The sequence below is a fragment of the Oncorhynchus masou genome, chromosome 10 (assembly GCF_036934945.1).
Source record: "Oncorhynchus masou masou isolate Uvic2021 chromosome 10, UVic_Omas_1.1, whole genome shotgun sequence".
NCBI classification, from domain to species: domain Eukaryota; kingdom Metazoa; phylum Chordata; class Actinopteri; order Salmoniformes; family Salmonidae; genus Oncorhynchus; species Oncorhynchus masou.
Genome location: NC_088221.1, coordinates 34,268,875 through 34,287,564, shown reverse-complemented (window position 1 = coordinate 34,287,564; position 18,690 = coordinate 34,268,875). Strand labels below are relative to the sequence as shown.

The 18,690-nt window shown below is 44.0% G+C and overlaps 2 protein-coding genes across 2 annotated transcripts in view; one reads left to right on the top strand and one right to left on the bottom strand.

Moving 5' to 3' along the window:
- Nucleotides 1–438: 438 nt before the first annotated feature.
- Nucleotides 439–9,537, top strand: LOC135547568 (myosin light chain 1, skeletal muscle isoform-like). The gene is made up of 6 exons (XM_064976682.1): nucleotides 439–659; nucleotides 2,364–2,391; nucleotides 5,649–5,792; nucleotides 6,492–6,665; nucleotides 6,912–6,989; nucleotides 9,002–9,537. The coding sequence occupies exons 1-6, from the start codon at nucleotides 534–536 to the stop codon at nucleotides 9,028–9,030; spliced, it is 579 nt and encodes a 192-aa protein (XP_064832754.1). The 5' UTR covers nucleotides 439–533; the 3' UTR covers nucleotides 9,031–9,537.
- Nucleotides 9,538–12,917: 3,380 nt separating this feature from the next.
- LOC135547566 (microtubule-associated protein 2-like) overlaps nucleotides 12,918–18,690 on the bottom strand; it is a 164,178-nt gene continuing 158,405 nt past the window's right edge. The window contains exons 21-23 of the mRNA XM_064976680.1: nucleotides 15,169–15,250; nucleotides 14,176–14,288; nucleotides 12,918–13,750 (exon numbers count right to left, since the gene is read on the bottom strand). Of these exons, the coding sequence (XP_064832752.1) occupies nucleotides 13,526–13,750; nucleotides 14,176–14,288; nucleotides 15,169–15,250 (420 nt within the window). The 3' untranslated portion in view covers nucleotides 12,918–13,525. The remainder of the gene's footprint in view (nucleotides 13,751–14,175; nucleotides 14,289–15,168; nucleotides 15,251–18,690) is intronic.

Sequence of the window (18,690 nt, the reverse complement as noted above, 5' to 3'; positions counted from 1 at the left end):
CAACTTCTGAATATTGAAAACTGAACTATCTTACTGATAGCCCCATAAATAAACTTCTTCATACCGAGAGAAAATGGGAAAGATTATGCGCGATGTTGTGTTATCAAAATCACAGAAGACTGATGCATTCCTTGGCTCAGACGGTAAAAAAACAGTGAAAATATAAATCAGGCTACTGTTACCGGGTGGCTGCCCGTTAGGCTACCGGGTGACCCCGGACGACCTCAATCACCGTTTCCCATTAATTTTTTTACACAGCTTGCGCTGTATTGAAGTAACATCTTCTGACGATCAGCCCGACCGCGACTTAGATGGGGAGTCCCTATATTCCATGTATAGAACAACCCCCCACCCGTCTCCTGGCGCTGTCCAATCCGGTCCCTTGAGCTACATTGACGAGGGTGCTGTGTAAAATATGATCATATATATACGCCCAGACCCACCCTTGATGCTCTGAGTCTCCTCCAAGCTTACGCGGGAACTGTCTGCCTGTATTACCGGTGAAGTAGTTAACTCATTTATTATCTGCTAAAATGGCACCCAAGAAGGACGCTAAGGCGGCACCCGCCAAGAAAGCAGAGCCGGCAAAGGCAGCTGCACCCGCACCCGAGCCTGAGGTGGTGGCCGCCCCCCCTGCACTCGACTTGTCCACAGTCAAGGTAACTATGTTCTGTATTTCCCTACCTCCTCTTTGCCCTGCATCCTCCCTCTATCCCTCTAGCCTGGCTTCTTTGTCTGTCTGAAAAATAAAAGTTTGAATGATTATTTCCTGAGTCACAACATAATGTAAATAGTTAGGCTACAAAGCTTTATTATTTGCTCTGGTCCTTTAGTTGTTCCGTTGTATATGTTCCGTGGTATTTGGCCTGGTTGGTTTATTGCAGTGTGTTTTGCTGAAGTTAGGTACAAGTTAGGGAATGGTCGAGGGTGAAGGGCCATTCTCGATACATGCTGATGCCACAATCACATAGGCCTAGGCTGCACATGTATACGAGAATGTGAAACTATTCCGTTTAAATGTGAAAGACTGCCTATCTATTTGTGTGCCGTTTGGATATCGTAGGCAACTGTTAGGCTACTTATTATGTTTGATGAGTAGCCCTAGGGTACCTATTTCAACTTATGGAGTTACCACAGTTCTGCAATAGCTTAACTAAAATGTATTTTCCATACTGTAGCCTATTATTATAACCATATTTGACAAGCGATAGTGAAATGGCGAGAGCACGCTTGGACCCACGGACCTAGTTCTGAAGCAGAATTGAAAGTGTCAAGACATCAGCACCTCGGATAGCTCCGGAGAGACGCTGCTCGCTCACCTAAACCACGCCCCATATGTCCCTCGACTTCCTTGATAGGCTGAAGGAGTTTGTGACAAGGTGAAACTGCAATGGAACTTGTCACCAAATGTGGACATGTTAAAAGTATCTAAAGATGGACCTCCAAGATCGAGTGCCATCGTAAGAGTATAGCTGTGGAGCTAATTTTGTCTCGTGGATTGATAGGGGGTCGTGTTTCTTCCTTGATTAATGAGGTGATGGGAGAAAAACGTTTTTACCTTTTTTCTTTTTTACTTGCTTATCTGATGTGGTGGTTTTGTTGTATATGCCCCATTTTGAATCAATCTGTCAAAATAAAGATCCAAATGATAAAGTAGGCTACAATACAACCAGTATTGGTCCATTATACATAATACAAAGATATATATGCATATTAGGCTATATATACCTTCTTTACTTTCTCATTTTCAAACTGACTGTCTAATTTGCTCTACACTGTGAGGAGTCTGGAGAAAATCCACAGCTACATAATCACTTAAAAGTTGTACCTGTTTGCTCTTAAGGTAGTGAGCCTCTTGTGTATGGCCCAGGCCTACCCCAACAGTCCACGTCCTTACAGTTTAGGTAGTATGAGACCTAAAGTAAAACTGCAAGACTATTGCTCCCAAAACCTCACCCCCTTCTTATGGCACTCTGATTCATTAGTGTTTGAGATGGACTGTAAAATAGTAAGGAGTCGTCCCAAACACCCTGCAAGTCATTATCTGGGCCTGGAAGTGGTCTAGGTGGAGGTAGTCTACTACACGGTAGTCTTGTGGTACCAAGACTCTCATTCCAGAATCAGGCTTAGGAGAGAAACTGTTCTGGGGTGAAATAGAAAGGCTGTAGTCGAGGCTACTCAACAATTCCCCTAGACAGTGTAACAGCAGGGTTTAAATCCATAGAAAGTCTCAGATCTGATAGCAGACAGGGGCTACGGTGGAATTGTGCCTAAATGGAGTTACTTCATTGGCTGTAAATGTTCCAAAGTGGGCCCCACTTTCTTTCAATGTTCTGACTGTTGTTCTTTGCTGCCCTCTATAGGTGGAGTTCACTCCCGACCAGCAGGAGGGTAAGTTTACTAAACCTAATTACTAAAGTCCAGTTTCTCGGACACAGATTAAGCCTAGTCCCAGTCTAAAAACCATGATCAATGGAGATTCTCAGTTGAAAGTGTTTCTTAGGACAAGACTAGGCTAAATCTGTGTCCTGTAAACAAAATAATAATAATAGATATCAGATGTCACTATCAAAATGTAATCAGTAACAATACTGTAAAACAGATCATTATCACTGCACCTTCGTAGACCTGGGTTCAAATACTATTTTAAATCATTTCAAATACTTTATCTGAGCTGGATTGAGCTTGCCTGGTTTAATGGATCAATAGAATAATTGAAGAACTGAAATCTGAAAACCTTGCTCATCTGGAATCCCAGGCAGGCTTGAGCAAACACTCAAAGTATTTGAACAATTTCCAGTAGTACTGCACCTCTGACTCCTAATAAAAACACTAAAATAAATCCACTCTAGGTCCTTTTAAAACATGGATTAGCTGCCACTCTGATTTCTATCTCAATGTTAGCCTAGTATTACTAAACCCGGACTAAGTAGTGTTTACAAAGATAACAAACTCAAAGATGGGTGAAAAAAATGCAATAGCACTATTTCAGCTAGGCTTACTTCTAATCTGACTACACCAAATAACTTGTAACATTAAACAACCTCTGGAGTGCATGTACAATGTAATATTTCCTATAGAGGTGAACATTCTCAAATGACATGCACCTGAAGCCATTTTCAATACATTTTCCAAAATTGCAGTGGTCAGCCTCTAAGGTTCTTTGGACACGGTTGACCCCTCCGTATGAACCTTAATGCAAAAGCATTATGGCTAAATGAACACTGGTCAAAAATAATTATACATTAGCTAGTTTATATGAACAAACAAGAAAACTATTCAATTAAATCGAAAATATGTCTGGACCACAGATTAGGACACCACTTGACCTGTTATAAAATGTTCCAATCTGTCACAATGAGTCATAATGTTATAACATGAAGTCTAGTTAGCTGCTGTCAAAGTGAACCTATAGTAGGGGATGATGTCCTAGTATTACATAATATTCCTTGAACACATTTACTGATTGACAACATCATGTGGACAGATAACGTTGCATAGGTCTTTAAAGTTGTTGGGGAATATGGAACATCTAAAACATCTTTATCCGTAGGCCCAATAACACACATAGGAATCCCATTTTTAACTCCATTCTCATAGACATTCTAAATGTCAAACAATTAAATGCATCCATGTCTTATATTGTCACCCTTTGATAAAGTCTAGCTCATTAAGAGCAAGCAGTAGGCCGCACAGTCATCGCGCCAGCCGGAGTTGTTTAAGCCGCGGTCAACATTCTCTTGGTTTATTCGTGTCAGTCCACTCACAGCATTGCCTTCTAAAGGAGTGGAGCTCATATTCTCTCTTCAGTATCGATTCCAAGTCGGCTCCTGGTCGGCGAGAGAGGGAGAGAGAGAGAGATTTGGGAAGGGCACTAGAACAGTCTGCAGCACCCAGCCTCACCCTACTAGAATCTGAAGTCAAATGTCTACTGTTTTCTGTTGATCTGGTGCTTCTGTCCCCAACCAAGGCGGGCCTACAGCAGCACCTAGATCTTCTGCACAGATTGTGTCAGACCTGGGCCCTGACAGTAAATCTCAGTAAAACAAAAATAATGGTGTTCCAAAAAAGGCCCAGTTGCCAAGACTACAAATACAAATTCCATCTCGATACCATTGCCCTAAAGCACACAAAAAAACTATACCTACATTTGCCTTAACATCGGCGCCACAGGTAAATTCCACAAATCTGTGAACGATCTGATAGACAAGGCAAGAAGGGTCTTCTACACCATCAAAAGGAACATAAAATTCGACATACCAATTAGGATCTGGCTAAAAATACTTGAATCCCAAAAACTATACATACCTTGGCCTTAACATCGGTTCCACAGGTAACTTCTGCAAAGCTGTTAGCGATCAGATAGACAAGGCAAGAAGGGTCTTCTATGCCAGAGAGTACACAGTGGCAGAATACCTGTGACTGACCCAAAGTTAAGGAAAGCTTTGATTTGGGTCCAGACTCAGTGAGCATAGCCTTGCTATTGAGAGGTGCAGCAATAGGCAGACCTGGCATCCAAGAGAAGACAGGCTACATGCACACTGCCCGCAAAATGAGGTGGAAACTGAGCTGCACTTCTTAAGCTCCTGCCAAATGTATGACCATATTAGAGACACATATTTCCCTCAGATTACACAGATCCACAAATAATTCGAAAAGAAATTCAATTTTTGATTTTGATAAACTCCCATATCTATTGGGTAGAGTACCACAGTGTGCCATCACAGCAGCAATGTTTGTGACCTGTTGCCAAAAAAAAAAGATTAACCAGTGAAGAACAAGCACTTTTGTAAATTCAACCCATGAAATACGTGCAACCCTCATGAAATAGATATGGTACTGTTTTTAAGGAACTTCATATTCATCATCTCCAGCACCTCCTCAACATCAACATATGTGAAAATTGCGCATTTCTATGTTTTGTAATAAAAAAAGATAAGAGGAAGATAGTGTAGGTGTTTCCAGTGAGATAATTGGTGTGCATCATGTGATTTTAATCAGCCTACTAATCAGTTGATGATGTCATTGGAAACACTTATCTTCCTCTATTTTTATTACTACATAACATAGAAAACACACAATTTTCACATGTTGGGGTGGTACTGAAAATGATGAATATGAAGTTGAACAATTTAGAAATGTCCCTTTAAGTTTAACACTGTTCCAGTGTCTATATGCTGGGTTAAATGTGGAAGACACATTTCAGTTGAAGGCATTCTGTTGTACAACTGACTAGGTATCTTTCCTTTATATGGGTCCACAGACTCAACACTTTCAATGTTGATTAAACACTCTGTGTTAATTATTTTGTGTATTTTTACCACTGGAGAATTTGCAGTGCAGACAATTAAAGGTAAAAAAATATATATATATATATAAAACAGATGGTAATTCTACATCAAGTTACAAAATTATAATGGATAGAGCGAAGCTCTTATCATTCAATTAAGATATTCACAATAATCCCTGCAACAACAAAAAAACACCAAAGTGGTGTGCATGTTCATTTCATAGACCTCTTGGTATGTTATCATAGCTTCTGTTGGCCACCAGCCCAGGCATTCTGAGGGTAATAAAACACTTCCTCTCTCTCTCTCATCCCTCTCTCTTCCTCTCTCTCTCTCTCCTCTCACCTCACCTCACCACAGACTACAAGGAGGCTTTCGGTCTCTTCGACAGGGTGGGTGACGCAAAGGTGGCTTACAACCAGGTCGCTGATATCATGCGCGCCCTGGGACAGAACCCCACCAACAAGGAGGTGCGCAAAGTCCTGGGCAACCCTTCCGATGAGGGTAAGGCACACACACACACACAGTGATACAAGGACACACAAGCACAGGCACACACACACACACGGAAACAGTACATTGAAGCACAAGCGCACATACACACTCGTACACACACACACACACCCACGTTCCTTAATACTGACTCTGTGTACACTATTCTCTCCACTTTAGACCCACAGTCCTTCATAGTTGAATTTGTCCTAATATAACACACTAGGGGGGAGGACATTTACACATAAGTGACCACACCTTGGCATTTGTCTGCTCCCTTTTCTAGTACATTGTAACAATTCAGCACCTGTCATGATGGACATATCCCTCCATTGGTGGTGTAGCTGAGTTGTGGTTACAATGCCTGACATTGTGTTTTTCTGTTATTTCACTATGTATGTGTCTACAAATGCATTGTATGTAGTTATATTTTGACACACACACACACACGGTCATTTTCAATGGTAAATCTGTGTGTACAGGAGCTAGTATTATTATGTATTATTAGTAGTAGTGTACTGTATGGTAAGGGCCAGGGTGAAGTTGCCCCTACACACTGATCTGGAGTCAATTTAGCATATGCCCGACTAATGGTTAAGGTTAGGATTAGGAGAGGGAAAAGCTGATCATAGATCTGTGCCTAGGGGAAATTTCACCTCGGAGCATACTGTATACTTCTAATGCATTTCCTCTCACTCTGGCTGCCCACAGACATGGCCGGCAAGAGATTAGAGTTCGAGGCCTTCCTCCCCATGCTCCAGCACATCGTCAATGACCCAAACAAGGGAACCTTCGATGACTACGTTGAAGGTCTGCGCGTCTTTGACAAGGAGGGCAACGGCACCGTGATGGGGGCTGAGCTGCGTATTGTCCTTGGAACACTGGGTAAGTGGCCGCCCAGGCCTAAGTTGTACCATGACGTGTGTGTGTGTGTGTGTGTGTGTGTGTGTGTGTGTGTGTGTGTGTGTGTGTGTGTGTGTGTGTGTGTGTGTGTGTGTGTGTGTGTGTGTGTGTGTGTGTGTGTGTGTGTGTGTGTGTGTGTGTGTGCGTGTGTGCGTGTGTGCGTGTGTGTGTGTGTTTGACACCAGACCAACTGATGACCTGGCCTCTCTCACCTCTCCCTCCCTCTAGGTGAGAAGATGACCGAGGCTGAGATTGATGCCCTCATGCAGGGACAGGAGGACGAGAACGGCAGTATCAACTTTGAAGGTAAGCCTTCAAGTCTTCTAAGTCTTCTAAGTCTTAGGTCACGTCCCAAATGGTACCCATTTTCGTAGTGCTAAGGCAATATGCAAAGTGCAAATATTAATATTAACCTCATTATAATCTGTCAGCGTGATTTGATTTGAAACTTGTCTTCAACAATGTGCATTATAAGTAGGTGACTATTTATGTATTGCTAAGTTGACTAAACTCTAATTAAGTAATTGCCACCTTATCAAGCAGATTGTTGATAAAAAGTAAAAAATTAAATCACATTTTTATGCACTTATCTCTCTATGCATATTCTGACCTTGAATTTCAGCATGAGAATAGCATGCTATTCGCCCGCTATTCATTTGGGGTGGAGATGAAAGAAATGACGGTGTGGCGAATACAGTCATATTCTGACCTTGACTTAATTCCCTCATAATTCCACCACCTTCACACGCGATGAATAAGGTTGAGAAACGGTTCAAATAAATGGAACAGCATAGAATGTAGAATGCTTGGTAACACTTTACTTGACACCCAGCGTCATAACACGTTATGACATGGTCTTAACCATGTCATAAGATGTCATAACAGCTGACATAACGTGTCATAACCTGTTATAATATGGTCATAACACTGTCATGACACATATATGTACACACATATATTGCATTATTTTAGGACTGGTTATGGCACCTACATAAGAGTATGACAACCCACATGACCTACCATACAAGGAAAAACATTCCATTACACCATAAACATACTGTTCACATGTAGGCTATGTTGTATTTTTTACTTTCTTTGTTGACCATATTACATTTTCTTTGTAATTGCGACGCACACATTGATGTCAGTCATGCACCTACCCCAGTGGTCTGTTGCTGACGACTGGGATGAATGCAGGAGCAGATTTCAGGAGCCGGACAAGACACCATATGGTTGACTGTTGATTGATATAAGGGCATGAACATGACAGGCCTATCTGCCTTATATGACTATGATGGTCATAATGCTTCATGACAGTGTCATGAACTGTATTTCCTACAAGTTATTTCAAATATGATGAAAAAAGATAAACCCTAACCCGGATGACACTGGGCCAATTGTGCGCTGCCCTATGGGACTCCCAGTCATGGCCAGTTGTGATACAGCCTAGAATTGAACTAGGGTCTGTAGTGACGCCTCTAGCACTGAGATGCAGTGCCTTAGACCACTGTGCCACTTTTGTGCATGTATGATTCACACATACTTTCCTAACTCTAAAATGTGCCTAAATAATTGACAAGATTGGAGTTTTTTTAAATAAATCTACCAGTTGGTGCTGAAACAGAGACATATATGCATATATTTAGATGGATTTCTTTCATTGATCCCTATATTCTGAACCAGTTCTCTCAATGTATTTATTCCCTTCAATCTGTCGACAAAATTGGAATTAAAGGGACACCGTAATTAAAGGGATGGTTTAAGATACATGTACTGTAAGCCCTATTGAATGGAAATTCCACAAATACATCAGTCATTCAGTGTGCTCAAGGTAGACACACCTGTAGAGTGAATAACAACTACTGAGAAGTGAGTAGGAAAGGCGTATATGTTCTACGTCTCAATCGGGCCCATAGGGACGAGGGTCCAATTTGAGATTCAAAGATTGTCTTACATCATACAGGTCTTATGATATATTGCACATACATTAGAGCCACATTTCAGATTATACTGTAGGTCTAGATTTGTATGATGTTTTGTTTTTAATTTAGATCAAATGCTTCACTAGCTCACTCCTCTTTCTCTCCTTTTTAATTCCCCTGTGACCCTCTTCCTACCTCTTCCTCACCCCTCCCTCCCTCCTCTCCTCCTCCCTCCCTCCCTCCCCCTCCCTCCCTCCCTCCCTCCCTCCCTCCCTCCCTCCCTCCCTCCCTCCCTCCCTCCCTCCCTCCCCTTCCTCTCCCCTACCTTATCCTCCCTCACTCTCCTTCCACACCCCTTCTCCTCCCCTCACTCCTCCCTCCCCCTCATCCCTGCAGCCTTTGTCAAGCACATCATGTCTATTTAAGGATCCTCCGGCTGCAGTGGCTAACGAGGAAGCTAACATGTTATCTGCAGACCCAATGGTGTCAGGACATCCAGTCCCCACTGTTAGTCAACAACCACCTGAGGAACAGACAGGGGGATAAAGGACTATGAGATGTCATTTCTAAACCGTTATTTTTTTTTTTCATTCATTTTTTTTGGTCTGACTCCGACCTTCGACCTCCGACCTTCGACTCTCTGCTCTCTATTCTCCTCCATTAGAAGCTGTCCTTTCTTTTCAACCACCAAACAGCAGATGCTCTTGTTGTCTTGTCCCCCGCCATCTTGGCGGGGTTTGCCTCTCCACCGTGGGTCGGTGAAGGAAAGGGGGTAGGGAGGAGCTACCCATTCCATCCCTTACTTGCTGCCTGGATTGGGCCAGTAGAAGTGACTGGCTTTGCTCTAGACTGGCCATCAAAACTCACTCTCCCCTATGTCTTAATTAATTTTTCTCCTCCGCTATTTCACAAAATAAACTTTTCAAAAACCCTCCGGTGTCGCGGCTCTTATTCTTTGCTCTGCGGGAGAGTGCGGAGAGTGAGTCTGTGTCCCAAATGGCACTCTAATCCCTATATAGTGCACTAGTTTTGACTAGAGCCCAATAGGGTGCCATTTGGGACTCATCCTTAGTGTAGCTATAGGGGAGAGGTTAAAACAGACAAACACTGGTGGTGGCCCAGCAGTCCAAATGTTCATATTCTTGTTGCCTCTGAAAGAATGATTAAAATATTTAAAAAAACATGCTTGACTCTCTTTCTTTAAGTATAGATCCCCCACACAACATTATAGGTGGTAACCATAATCTCCAAAAAGTTTGGAGATACTCACGACGAGAGAGTTTTTCAGTGTTTTTATTGTCTTTAATTGTTAAGAGCATTTTGTTATCAGTATCATATCAACAGGAGAAAAACTGCGTACATCTACTTTTAATTACATTTACAGTTGCTGTAGGTTGGGGTAGAGGTTAGGGGATCAGGGATTAGGGGGTAGGGGATAGGGGGGTGCAGAAACAACACAGAAGCAAACATTAATACTAAATGAAGGAGGAATAAATACCACAAAATAGCGACAGAAAAAATATAGAGGAACACTATCAAACAGATGCAACATGACTTGTTGAGTTTCCTTTTTTTAAAGATTGTTTTTATGAAATGTAGTTTTATTTATTTTCCCCCTTTCTTTTCCCCCCCTAAATGTTTTACACAAAACAAACCTAGCATCCAGAAGTGAACTGTAGGGACACAGGGTCCAGAATTCCACAGCTGCTTTGTAAATGTCATCTTTAAATAATAGCTTCATCTACAATATGGTTCAGACAACTGCAAGCCCTCGTGAGTTCAATCTCAGCCTGCTCTGAGAGCCTTGGGTTGTTCATCGAACACTATGGACTAAAATATCTTACAGCCATCCAATGCCTATTGCTAGCATGGTGAATGGATTGTGATCACAGCTTCTGTGAGCTCCGAGCTATATCATTGTTTCTTTTGAACTGAGATATTTGAGATGAGAATCAAAGCAGCATCCTCTTAAACTAAACTAGGACTGGTTAAGCAGCCTTTTAGAAGAACAGCTCCCAGAGAGAGTAGCATTGGTTAGTTCTCTGTAATTAAAGTAAGCCTGGTCCGAGCCAGAACGGCCCATAGGGGCAGGAGCTTCTCTCCTGTTTCTGTAATGGGAGGCATCTTGATGTACAACTACTGTACGCCACCAGGACAGGGCGCTAGTCATTTGCAGGGCCGTTAGTACTCTGTTGCAGGCCTGGAAGATGTACTCCTTAGCAATACCAGCACAGTTGTCTGAAGTCAACTTCAACAAGCATAACATACTAGTCAACTAATATCTACAAAAACATGAAGTGTTAATTTTTCTATCCAACGATTAAGGAAATAACTTACTAAAATCCTTTTATTTTAACTAGAAAATAGCCTCTTTTTGTAACTAGAATCAATACATGCTCATCATACCATTATCTAGTTATTGAAATAATGCAATTTTTCAGGTATAAGATACTTATAGGACTAATCACTTTTTAAAATGGTTTTTCGAAGAGATGTTGTTGAAGACAAAGAGCTGGTATATTTATACATATTTTCAATATACTGTTTATATATTTATTATATATTGGATCTGGGACTAGCTGCAAGGATGCTTGATGTATGGTGAATGTTGAGTCTGGCGTCCATGCACTTTACTGAGCAAAACAAGACGTGCTGGCGGCATTGGCATGGGTAGAGTACTGTATGGGCATGGCCACGATACTTCCTACTTAGTGTAAGAAAAGGCTGCTCCTAAGAACTGAACAGAGACCAGCCCACCCTATACCTGGCCCATACCCAGATTATGTGGTGCAAAGAGCTACAGCTGATCTTGAGTCAGTGCTTGGACACTATCTATCTATTTATACGCAGCATTACAAAAAATACACCAGATAAAAGATGGAGAAAAAAAGTACAAGTACTTGGAATGGAAATATCAACAAACAATTGACCAAAAGTACTTTCTAAATAGTCTCTAGTTCCATAAGGGTTGTTGTTTTTTCTTAATTTGTCTTGTTGACATAGGGTGGGGTAGGCAGCTCCATTAGGCGGTGAGTATGAAGCTGCTGCAGGATGGGGGGGTGTCTGGGCATCTGGGCTGGGGTTGACAGGAGGCCTGGGACAGGGTGAGGGAGCCTGGGTGGTTGAACTGAAGGCAAGATGGGAAGAGGGTGTCCAGGGCCTGGGATGGACGGGAGACAAGTTGGGTTCACGATGTTCAGGGCCTGTAATGGACTGGAGACAGGGTGGGTTCAGGGTGTCCAGGGCCTGGAATGGACTGGAGGCAGGGTGGGTTCAGGGTGTTCAGGGCCTGGAATGGACTGGAGACAGGGTGGGTTCAGGGTGTCCAGGGCCTGGAATGGACTGGAGGCAGGGTGGGTTCAGGGTGTTCAGGGCCTGTAATGGACTGGAGGCAGGGTGGGTTCAGGGTGTCCAGAGCCTGGAATGGACGGAAGGCAGGGTGGGTTCAGGGTGTCCAGGGCCTGGAATGGACGGACGGCAGGGTGGGTTCAGGGTGTCCAGGGCCTGGAATGGACGGAAGGCAGGGTGGGTTCAGGGTGTCCAGGGCCTGGAATGGACGGAAGGCAGGGTGGGTTCAGGGTGTTCAGGGCCTGTAATGGACTGGAGACAGGGTGGGTTCAGGGTGTCCAGGGCCTGTAAAGGACTGGAGACAGGGTGGGTTCACGATGTTCAGGGCCTGGAATGGACGGAAGGCAGGGTGGGTTCAGGGTGTTCAGGGCCTGTAATGGACTGGAGACAAGGTGGGTTCAGGGTGTCCAGGGCCTGGAGTGGACGGAAGGCAGGGTGGGTTCAGGGTGTTCAGGGCCTGCAATGGACTGGAGGCAGGGTGGGTTCAGGGTGTTCAGGGCCTGCAATGGATTGGAGGCAGGGTGGGTTCAGGGTGTTCAGGGCCTGTAATGGACTGGAGGCAGGGTTGGTTCAGGGTGTCCAGGGCCTGGAGTGGACGGAAGGCAGGATGGGTTCAGGGTGTTCAGGGCCTGTAATGGACTGGAGACAGGGTGAGTTCAGGGTGTCCAGGGCCTGGAGTGGACGGAAGGCAGGGTGGGTTCAGGGTGTTCAGGGCCTGCAATGAACTGGAGGCAGGGTGGGTTCAGGGTGTTCAGGGCCTGCAATGGACTGGAGGCAGGGTGTTCAGGGTGTTCAGGGCCTGCAATGGACAGGAGGCAGGGTAGGTTCAGGGTGTCCAGGGCCTGGAATGGACTGGAGGCAGGGTGGGTTCAGGGTGATCAGGGCCTGGAATGGACGGAAGGCAGGATGGGTTCAGGGTGTCCAGGGCCTGGAATGGACGGAAGGCAGGATGGGTTCAGGGTGTCCAGGGCCTGGAATGGACGGAAGGCAGGATGGGTTCAGGGTGTTCAGGGCCTGGAATGGACAGAAGGCAGGGTGGGTTCAGGGTGTTCAGGGCCTGGAATAGACAGAAGGCAGGGTGGGGTCAGGGCGTCCATGGCCTGGGATGGATGGGAGGCATGGTGGGGTGAGGGTGTCCATGGCCTGGGATGGATGGGAGGCATGGTGGGGTGAGGGTGTTTGAGATGGACCGCATGGCAGGTAGCAGGGAAGGATAGAGGCTGGATGGAGGCACAGAGAAGGTTTCCGGGGGGCAGAGTGGGGTTGAGGCAGAGTGAGGTTGAGACAGGGTGGGGTTGAGGCAGGGTTGAGGCAGAGATTTGTGTGGGCTGTTTGGTACCCGAGGCTGGGGGTGGACTGGAGGGAGATTGGAGGCTGGGTGGAGGCATGATGAGGGAACTTGGGCTGGACTAGAAGCAAGTGAGGGAGTCCAAGGCTTGGGGTCCGGTTGAACTTGAGGCAAGTTGAGGGGTTCAGGACTGGAAGCAGGGGGAAGGTGTCCGGAGCTGGGGTGGACTGGAGGCAGGGGGAAGGTCAAGAGATCTGGTGCCTGGGCTGAGGGGGTCAAGGCGCTCACAAGCCCTGCTTGGCCAGGGCGGCGGTAACGTCTTCAGCTAGAGTGGCTAGCTGTGGAGACTCCAGCAAGTTGATGCTGCCAGAGGAGGACAGGTGGCTGTCGCGGTGGGGGGACACCGTCCCTGACATGCCCATTTCCGGAGACTGGGTCACAATGATCTCCGCCCCGTGGTCCACCCGGGCCTTGGCCATATCACGGAACAACAGCTTGTGGCTTTCGATCTATAGGGAGTTAGGGTGGGTGAGATAGGCGAGGGGTACACACACACAGGTGGGTAATACATACACACACATTTGGAGGATACACACACACACAGGTGGGTGATACATACACACACAGGTGGAAGACACACACAGGTGGAAGATACACACAGGTTGGAGATACATACACACACAGGTGGAAGATACACACAGGTGGGTGATACATACACACACAAACGTCAGATGGATGGTTGGAGGGGTGCTAACCTTGGAGGAGACTGAGACTGATGTCCAACTGATCAGGGCTGCGTCCCAAATGGCATCTTATTCCCTTTATCGACCACTACTTTTGACCAGGGCACATGGGGCCATTTAAAGGGAATAGGCGGTCATTTGGGATGCAAGCAATCTTCGTTGTGATGAGTTTACAGTATGATGGGACTTACCATAATGTGGCCTCCACCAGGGGTGTGGTGTGCATTATCCAGGGAACCCACCTTGGGTTGGGCCTTGTCTTTAAAGTCCAGCTTCACACTCTCTATGCGCACGTTACCTCCCCCTAGTGGAGTGGAGGGAGAGGGTAGAGAGAGAGGAGAGGAAGTAGAAGACTTCAAGACAGGAATGTATTATCCTCCCATTCATTTGTTCCAATACATCATTTTAACTTATTATCAATAATTAGTCAAACTGATTATATGACAGACTAGGCAGACCCTTATTCCTTATCAGGAGCCCCATTAGCCGTTGCCATGACAACAGTTAGTCTTCCTGGGGTCCATACCCTGCAGATATATCTGTAGTTTAATATGTAATGTAAAAGTTGCTTTGAAAATGGATTGTTACCTCTAGGATGCAGGGTGAGTGTCGCAGTGTGAATAATTATTGGACAGAAGCTGATAATCAGTATGACCACGAGATGGCGGTGTAGGACTCTGACACAGTAGTCAGTCACCACTATCTCAGAGCAGGGGGGATTTTTCCACATCACACATTAGATCCTCTTACTGTGTGGAAGAATCCCAAATGACACCTTCCCTATGGTGCACACATTTTGACTAGAGCCCATACCCATAGGTATCTGGTAAAAAGTAGTGCATTATACAGGGAATAGGGTGGCATTTGGAACACACACTATGATGCTCTCTCACTCTTTCCTTTATCTACAGTAAGTTAAAGGTCTACTTCCTATACAAGCCCACCATGGTCATGGTCCTAGTGTGTTGTGGATACACTGTAAGCTCACATATCTCTCAACTGTCAGAGTGGGGTAATTGATTGAGATCAATTTTGAGCCTTTTTACACACAACTAGTTTGAAACCGTTGTCGAAGAGACATCTTGCCCTCGACGACACATATTTTTGTAGTGTAAAGAGCCATAGCTGCAGCTGGAATCAGTTTGCCGAGGCACCTCCGTCTACAGGTAGAGCGGGTAGGTTACCTGGCCGGTGGCGGATGTTGTCCAGCGATCCACACTTGGAGGTCACGTGACTCAGGTCAATCTTCTTGGTCTGAATCTGCACCTGTGGGTATGATCTGTGTTAGTTTGGTCATTTCTACCCATTAACCCATTGTCCAACCAAGGAGGATCAAGAGGCTGAGAACCACCATCTCCTCTCTCTGCCGTAAAGGACTGAACCAAAAGCCATTTGGCTATGGCTGGCCTGGACCTAATCAGTCGACGAGCAAAGTAACAGTGATTTAGAGGAGTATACTATGGATAGAGATGACACGTTTGGCTTGACCTCCAATTAAAAAGAAGAAAAACAGGGTTTTGAGAGTCATTACCTCAGAATCATGGTGTGCTGCTCTCCACAATCCTAGCAATATCTACTTCTAATATCAAGTACAACATCTGCTGTTATTATGCCTAACGAAAACCCTGTGGTTCAGTTATGAAAGTCTGAAAAGACAATAAAATCACACATTCATAATGTTAGCCATAAAATATTAGCCAATAAAAATCACACATTCATAATGTTAGCCATAAAATATTAGCCAATAAAAATCACACATTCAGAATGTTAACCATAAAATATTAGCCAATAAAAATCACACATTCAGAATGTTAGCCATAGAATTTTTGCCAATAAAAATACACATTCAGAATAGCCAGAGATTATTAGCCAATAAAAATACACATTCAGAATATTAGCCAGGGAATATTAGCCAATAAAAATACACATTCAGAATTTGCGAGAAAGAGAGAAAGACGGATGGAATAAAGTATAGTGAGTGAGTGAATTAGTGAGCGATTTATTATGAAAAATAAACCAACTATATCTTGATTGTATAAGTATTCAACCCCCTGTCAATACATGTTAGAATCACCTTTGGCATCTGTCTTTCTAGGTCTCTAAGAGCTTTGCACACCTGGATTGCACAATATTTGCACATTATTCTTTAAAATAAATTCTTCAAGCTCTGTCAAGTTGGTTGTTGATCATTGTTAGTCAGCCATTTTCAAGTTTTGCCATAGATTGTCAAGTAGATTTAATTCAAAACTGTAACTCGGCCACTAGGGCACATTCACTGTCTTCTTGGTAAGCAACTCCAGCGTACATTTGGCCTTGTGTTTTAGGTTATTGTCCTGCTGAAAGGTGAATTAATCTCCCAGTGTCTGGTGGAAAGCAGACTGAACCAGGTTTTCCACTAGGACTTTGCCTGTGCTTATCTCAATTCCGTGTTTTTTTATCCTAAAAAACTCAATAGACCTTGCTGATGACAAACATACCCATAAATATGAAAAATATGAAGAGTGGTACTCAATGATGTGCTGGATTTGCCCAAACATAATGTTTTTTAATCAGGACATACAGTTAATTTCTTGTCCACATTCTTTGCAGTTTTATTTTAGTACCTTATTGCAAACAGGATGCGTGTTTAGGTACATTTTATTCTGTACAGGCTTCCTTCTTTCACTCTGTCAATTAGGTTGGTATTGTGGAGTAACTACAATGTTGTTGATCCATCCTCAGTTCTCCTTTCAGAGACATTAAACTCTGTAACTGTTTTCTTTGCGAGGCATTGGAAAACCTCCCTGGTCTTCGTGATTGAATCTGTGTTTGAAATTCCCGGCTCGACTGAGGGACCTTACAGATAATTGTATGTGTAGGGTACAGAGATGAGGTAGTCATTCAAAAACCATGTTAAACCTTATTATTATTGCACACAGAGTGAGTCCATACAACTTACTATGTGACGTGTTAAGCACATGTTTACTCCTGGACATATTTAGGGTTGCCATAACAACGGGGTTGAATACTTATTGACTCAAGACATTTCAGCACATGTTTACTCCTGGACTTATTTAGGGTTGCCATAACAATGGGGTTGAATACTTATTGACTCAAGACATTTCAGCACATGTTTACTCCTGGACATATTTAGGGTTGCCATAACAACGGGGTTGAATACTTATTGACTCAAGACATTTCAGCACATGTTTACTCCTGGACATATTTAGGGTAGCCATAACAACGGGGTTAAATACTTATTGACTCAAGACATTTCAGCACATGTTTACTCCTGGACATATTTAGGGTAGCCATAACAACGGGGTTGAATACTTATTGACTCAAGACATTTCAGCATCTCATTTTTAATTTGAGAAAAAAAATATATAAAATATAATTCCACTTTGACATTATGGGATATTGTGTGTACGCCAGAGACACAGCATTTCAATTGAATCAATTTTAAAGTCAGGCTGTAACACAACTAAATTGAAAAGGTCAAGGGGAGTGAATACTTTGTGAAGGCCCTGTATATGCTTGTTGCAACAGTATCTGATAGAAACTATACCCTCCCCAACCATGCAGAATGATAGTGAACATGTTGAGAAAGACAGAGCTGTGGTTTGTGTCAGTGACTAATCTACCCATCTATCATTTACTCTTCACAAGTGGGGTTTGAGAGAGAGGGGGTGAGAGAGATAGCCAATGTTCAAGTTCAACCCCTTCCCCTCCAAGAAACAGAAAGCACACCCATAAAGGAGATAGCCTGGTCCCAGATCTGTTTGTGCTCTTTCCAACTCCATTGCTTTTTACTGTCAAGTCAAACAGTCTGGTATGACAATTCCATAAGGAGTTGGCAGAGAGAAGGGCACCCAGGCTATAGCAGAGGTGGTGTCAATGCCAAGTGGAACCAAGTGAGAAGGTGAACACAGGTCCCATCTCAAATGGCACCCTATTTCCTATGGGCCTTGGTAAAAAGTAGTGCACCAAATAGGGAATAGGGTGTAATTTGAGACGTTGTACAATACATAGCCTTGGACTGGGATAGGAACCATGTAGTCCCCAGTTCTGCATCTCCCTGGAACTCTGACTGGTGAGTGAGTGAGTGAGTGAGTGAGTCAATGAGAGAGACAGAGAAAGAAAGAAAGAAATAGGAGCCCTTTGTATGTGACAGAGAGAGAGACAGAAAAAGACAGAAAAGAAGGGCGAAGAAGAGGAGGAGGAGGAAGAATGTGTGTGAGAGAAAGGGGTACCATACCAAAAAGAAAGAGAGGAGTGTGTGTGAGAGAGAAAGGTATGGAGGAGAGACGTCAGGTGTATTAGGGATAAAAGACTCACATTTCCCCCTCCTGCAGCATACTGTCTTTTGTCCAGGGAGCCACACCTAGACTGAACATGGCTAAAGTCCAGTTTAACACTGGGAATAAGCACCTGTAGGAGTCGGAGATAGTTTATATAACGTTTATATCATGTATATATTTATAGAAGTGAAGGTGAGGGCGGGAGAGGGATTGGGTTTGTGACACAGAGCTTCATCCAGATGACTCGACAAACAGCTTCCCTGACCTCTAACCTCTGACCTCTCAACACATCAGGGCATAACATTAGTACCAGAGCTGGGTTTTGAATTTAATTTAAATTCAGTCAATCGTCAAAGAAAATGTCAGTTTAATTTCTCCTCCAATGGGTTTTGAGAAGGACAAGAGGAGAAAGGACGTGTTGTGTAT

Bases quoted from the DNA above. Each gene is read 5' to 3' on its own strand.
- LOC135547568 (XM_064976682.1), top strand. From the start codon at position 534: ATGGCACCCAAGAAGGACGCTAAGGCGGCACCCGCCAAGAAAGCAGAG. The intron at 2,392-5,648 runs GTAAGTTTACTA...ACCTCACCACAG, and splicing joins CACTCCCGACCAGCAGGAGG to ACTACAAGGAGGCTTTCGGT. The intron at 6,990-9,001 runs GTAAGCCTTCAA...TCATCCCTGCAG, and splicing joins CGGCAGTATCAACTTTGAAG to CCTTTGTCAAGCACATCATG.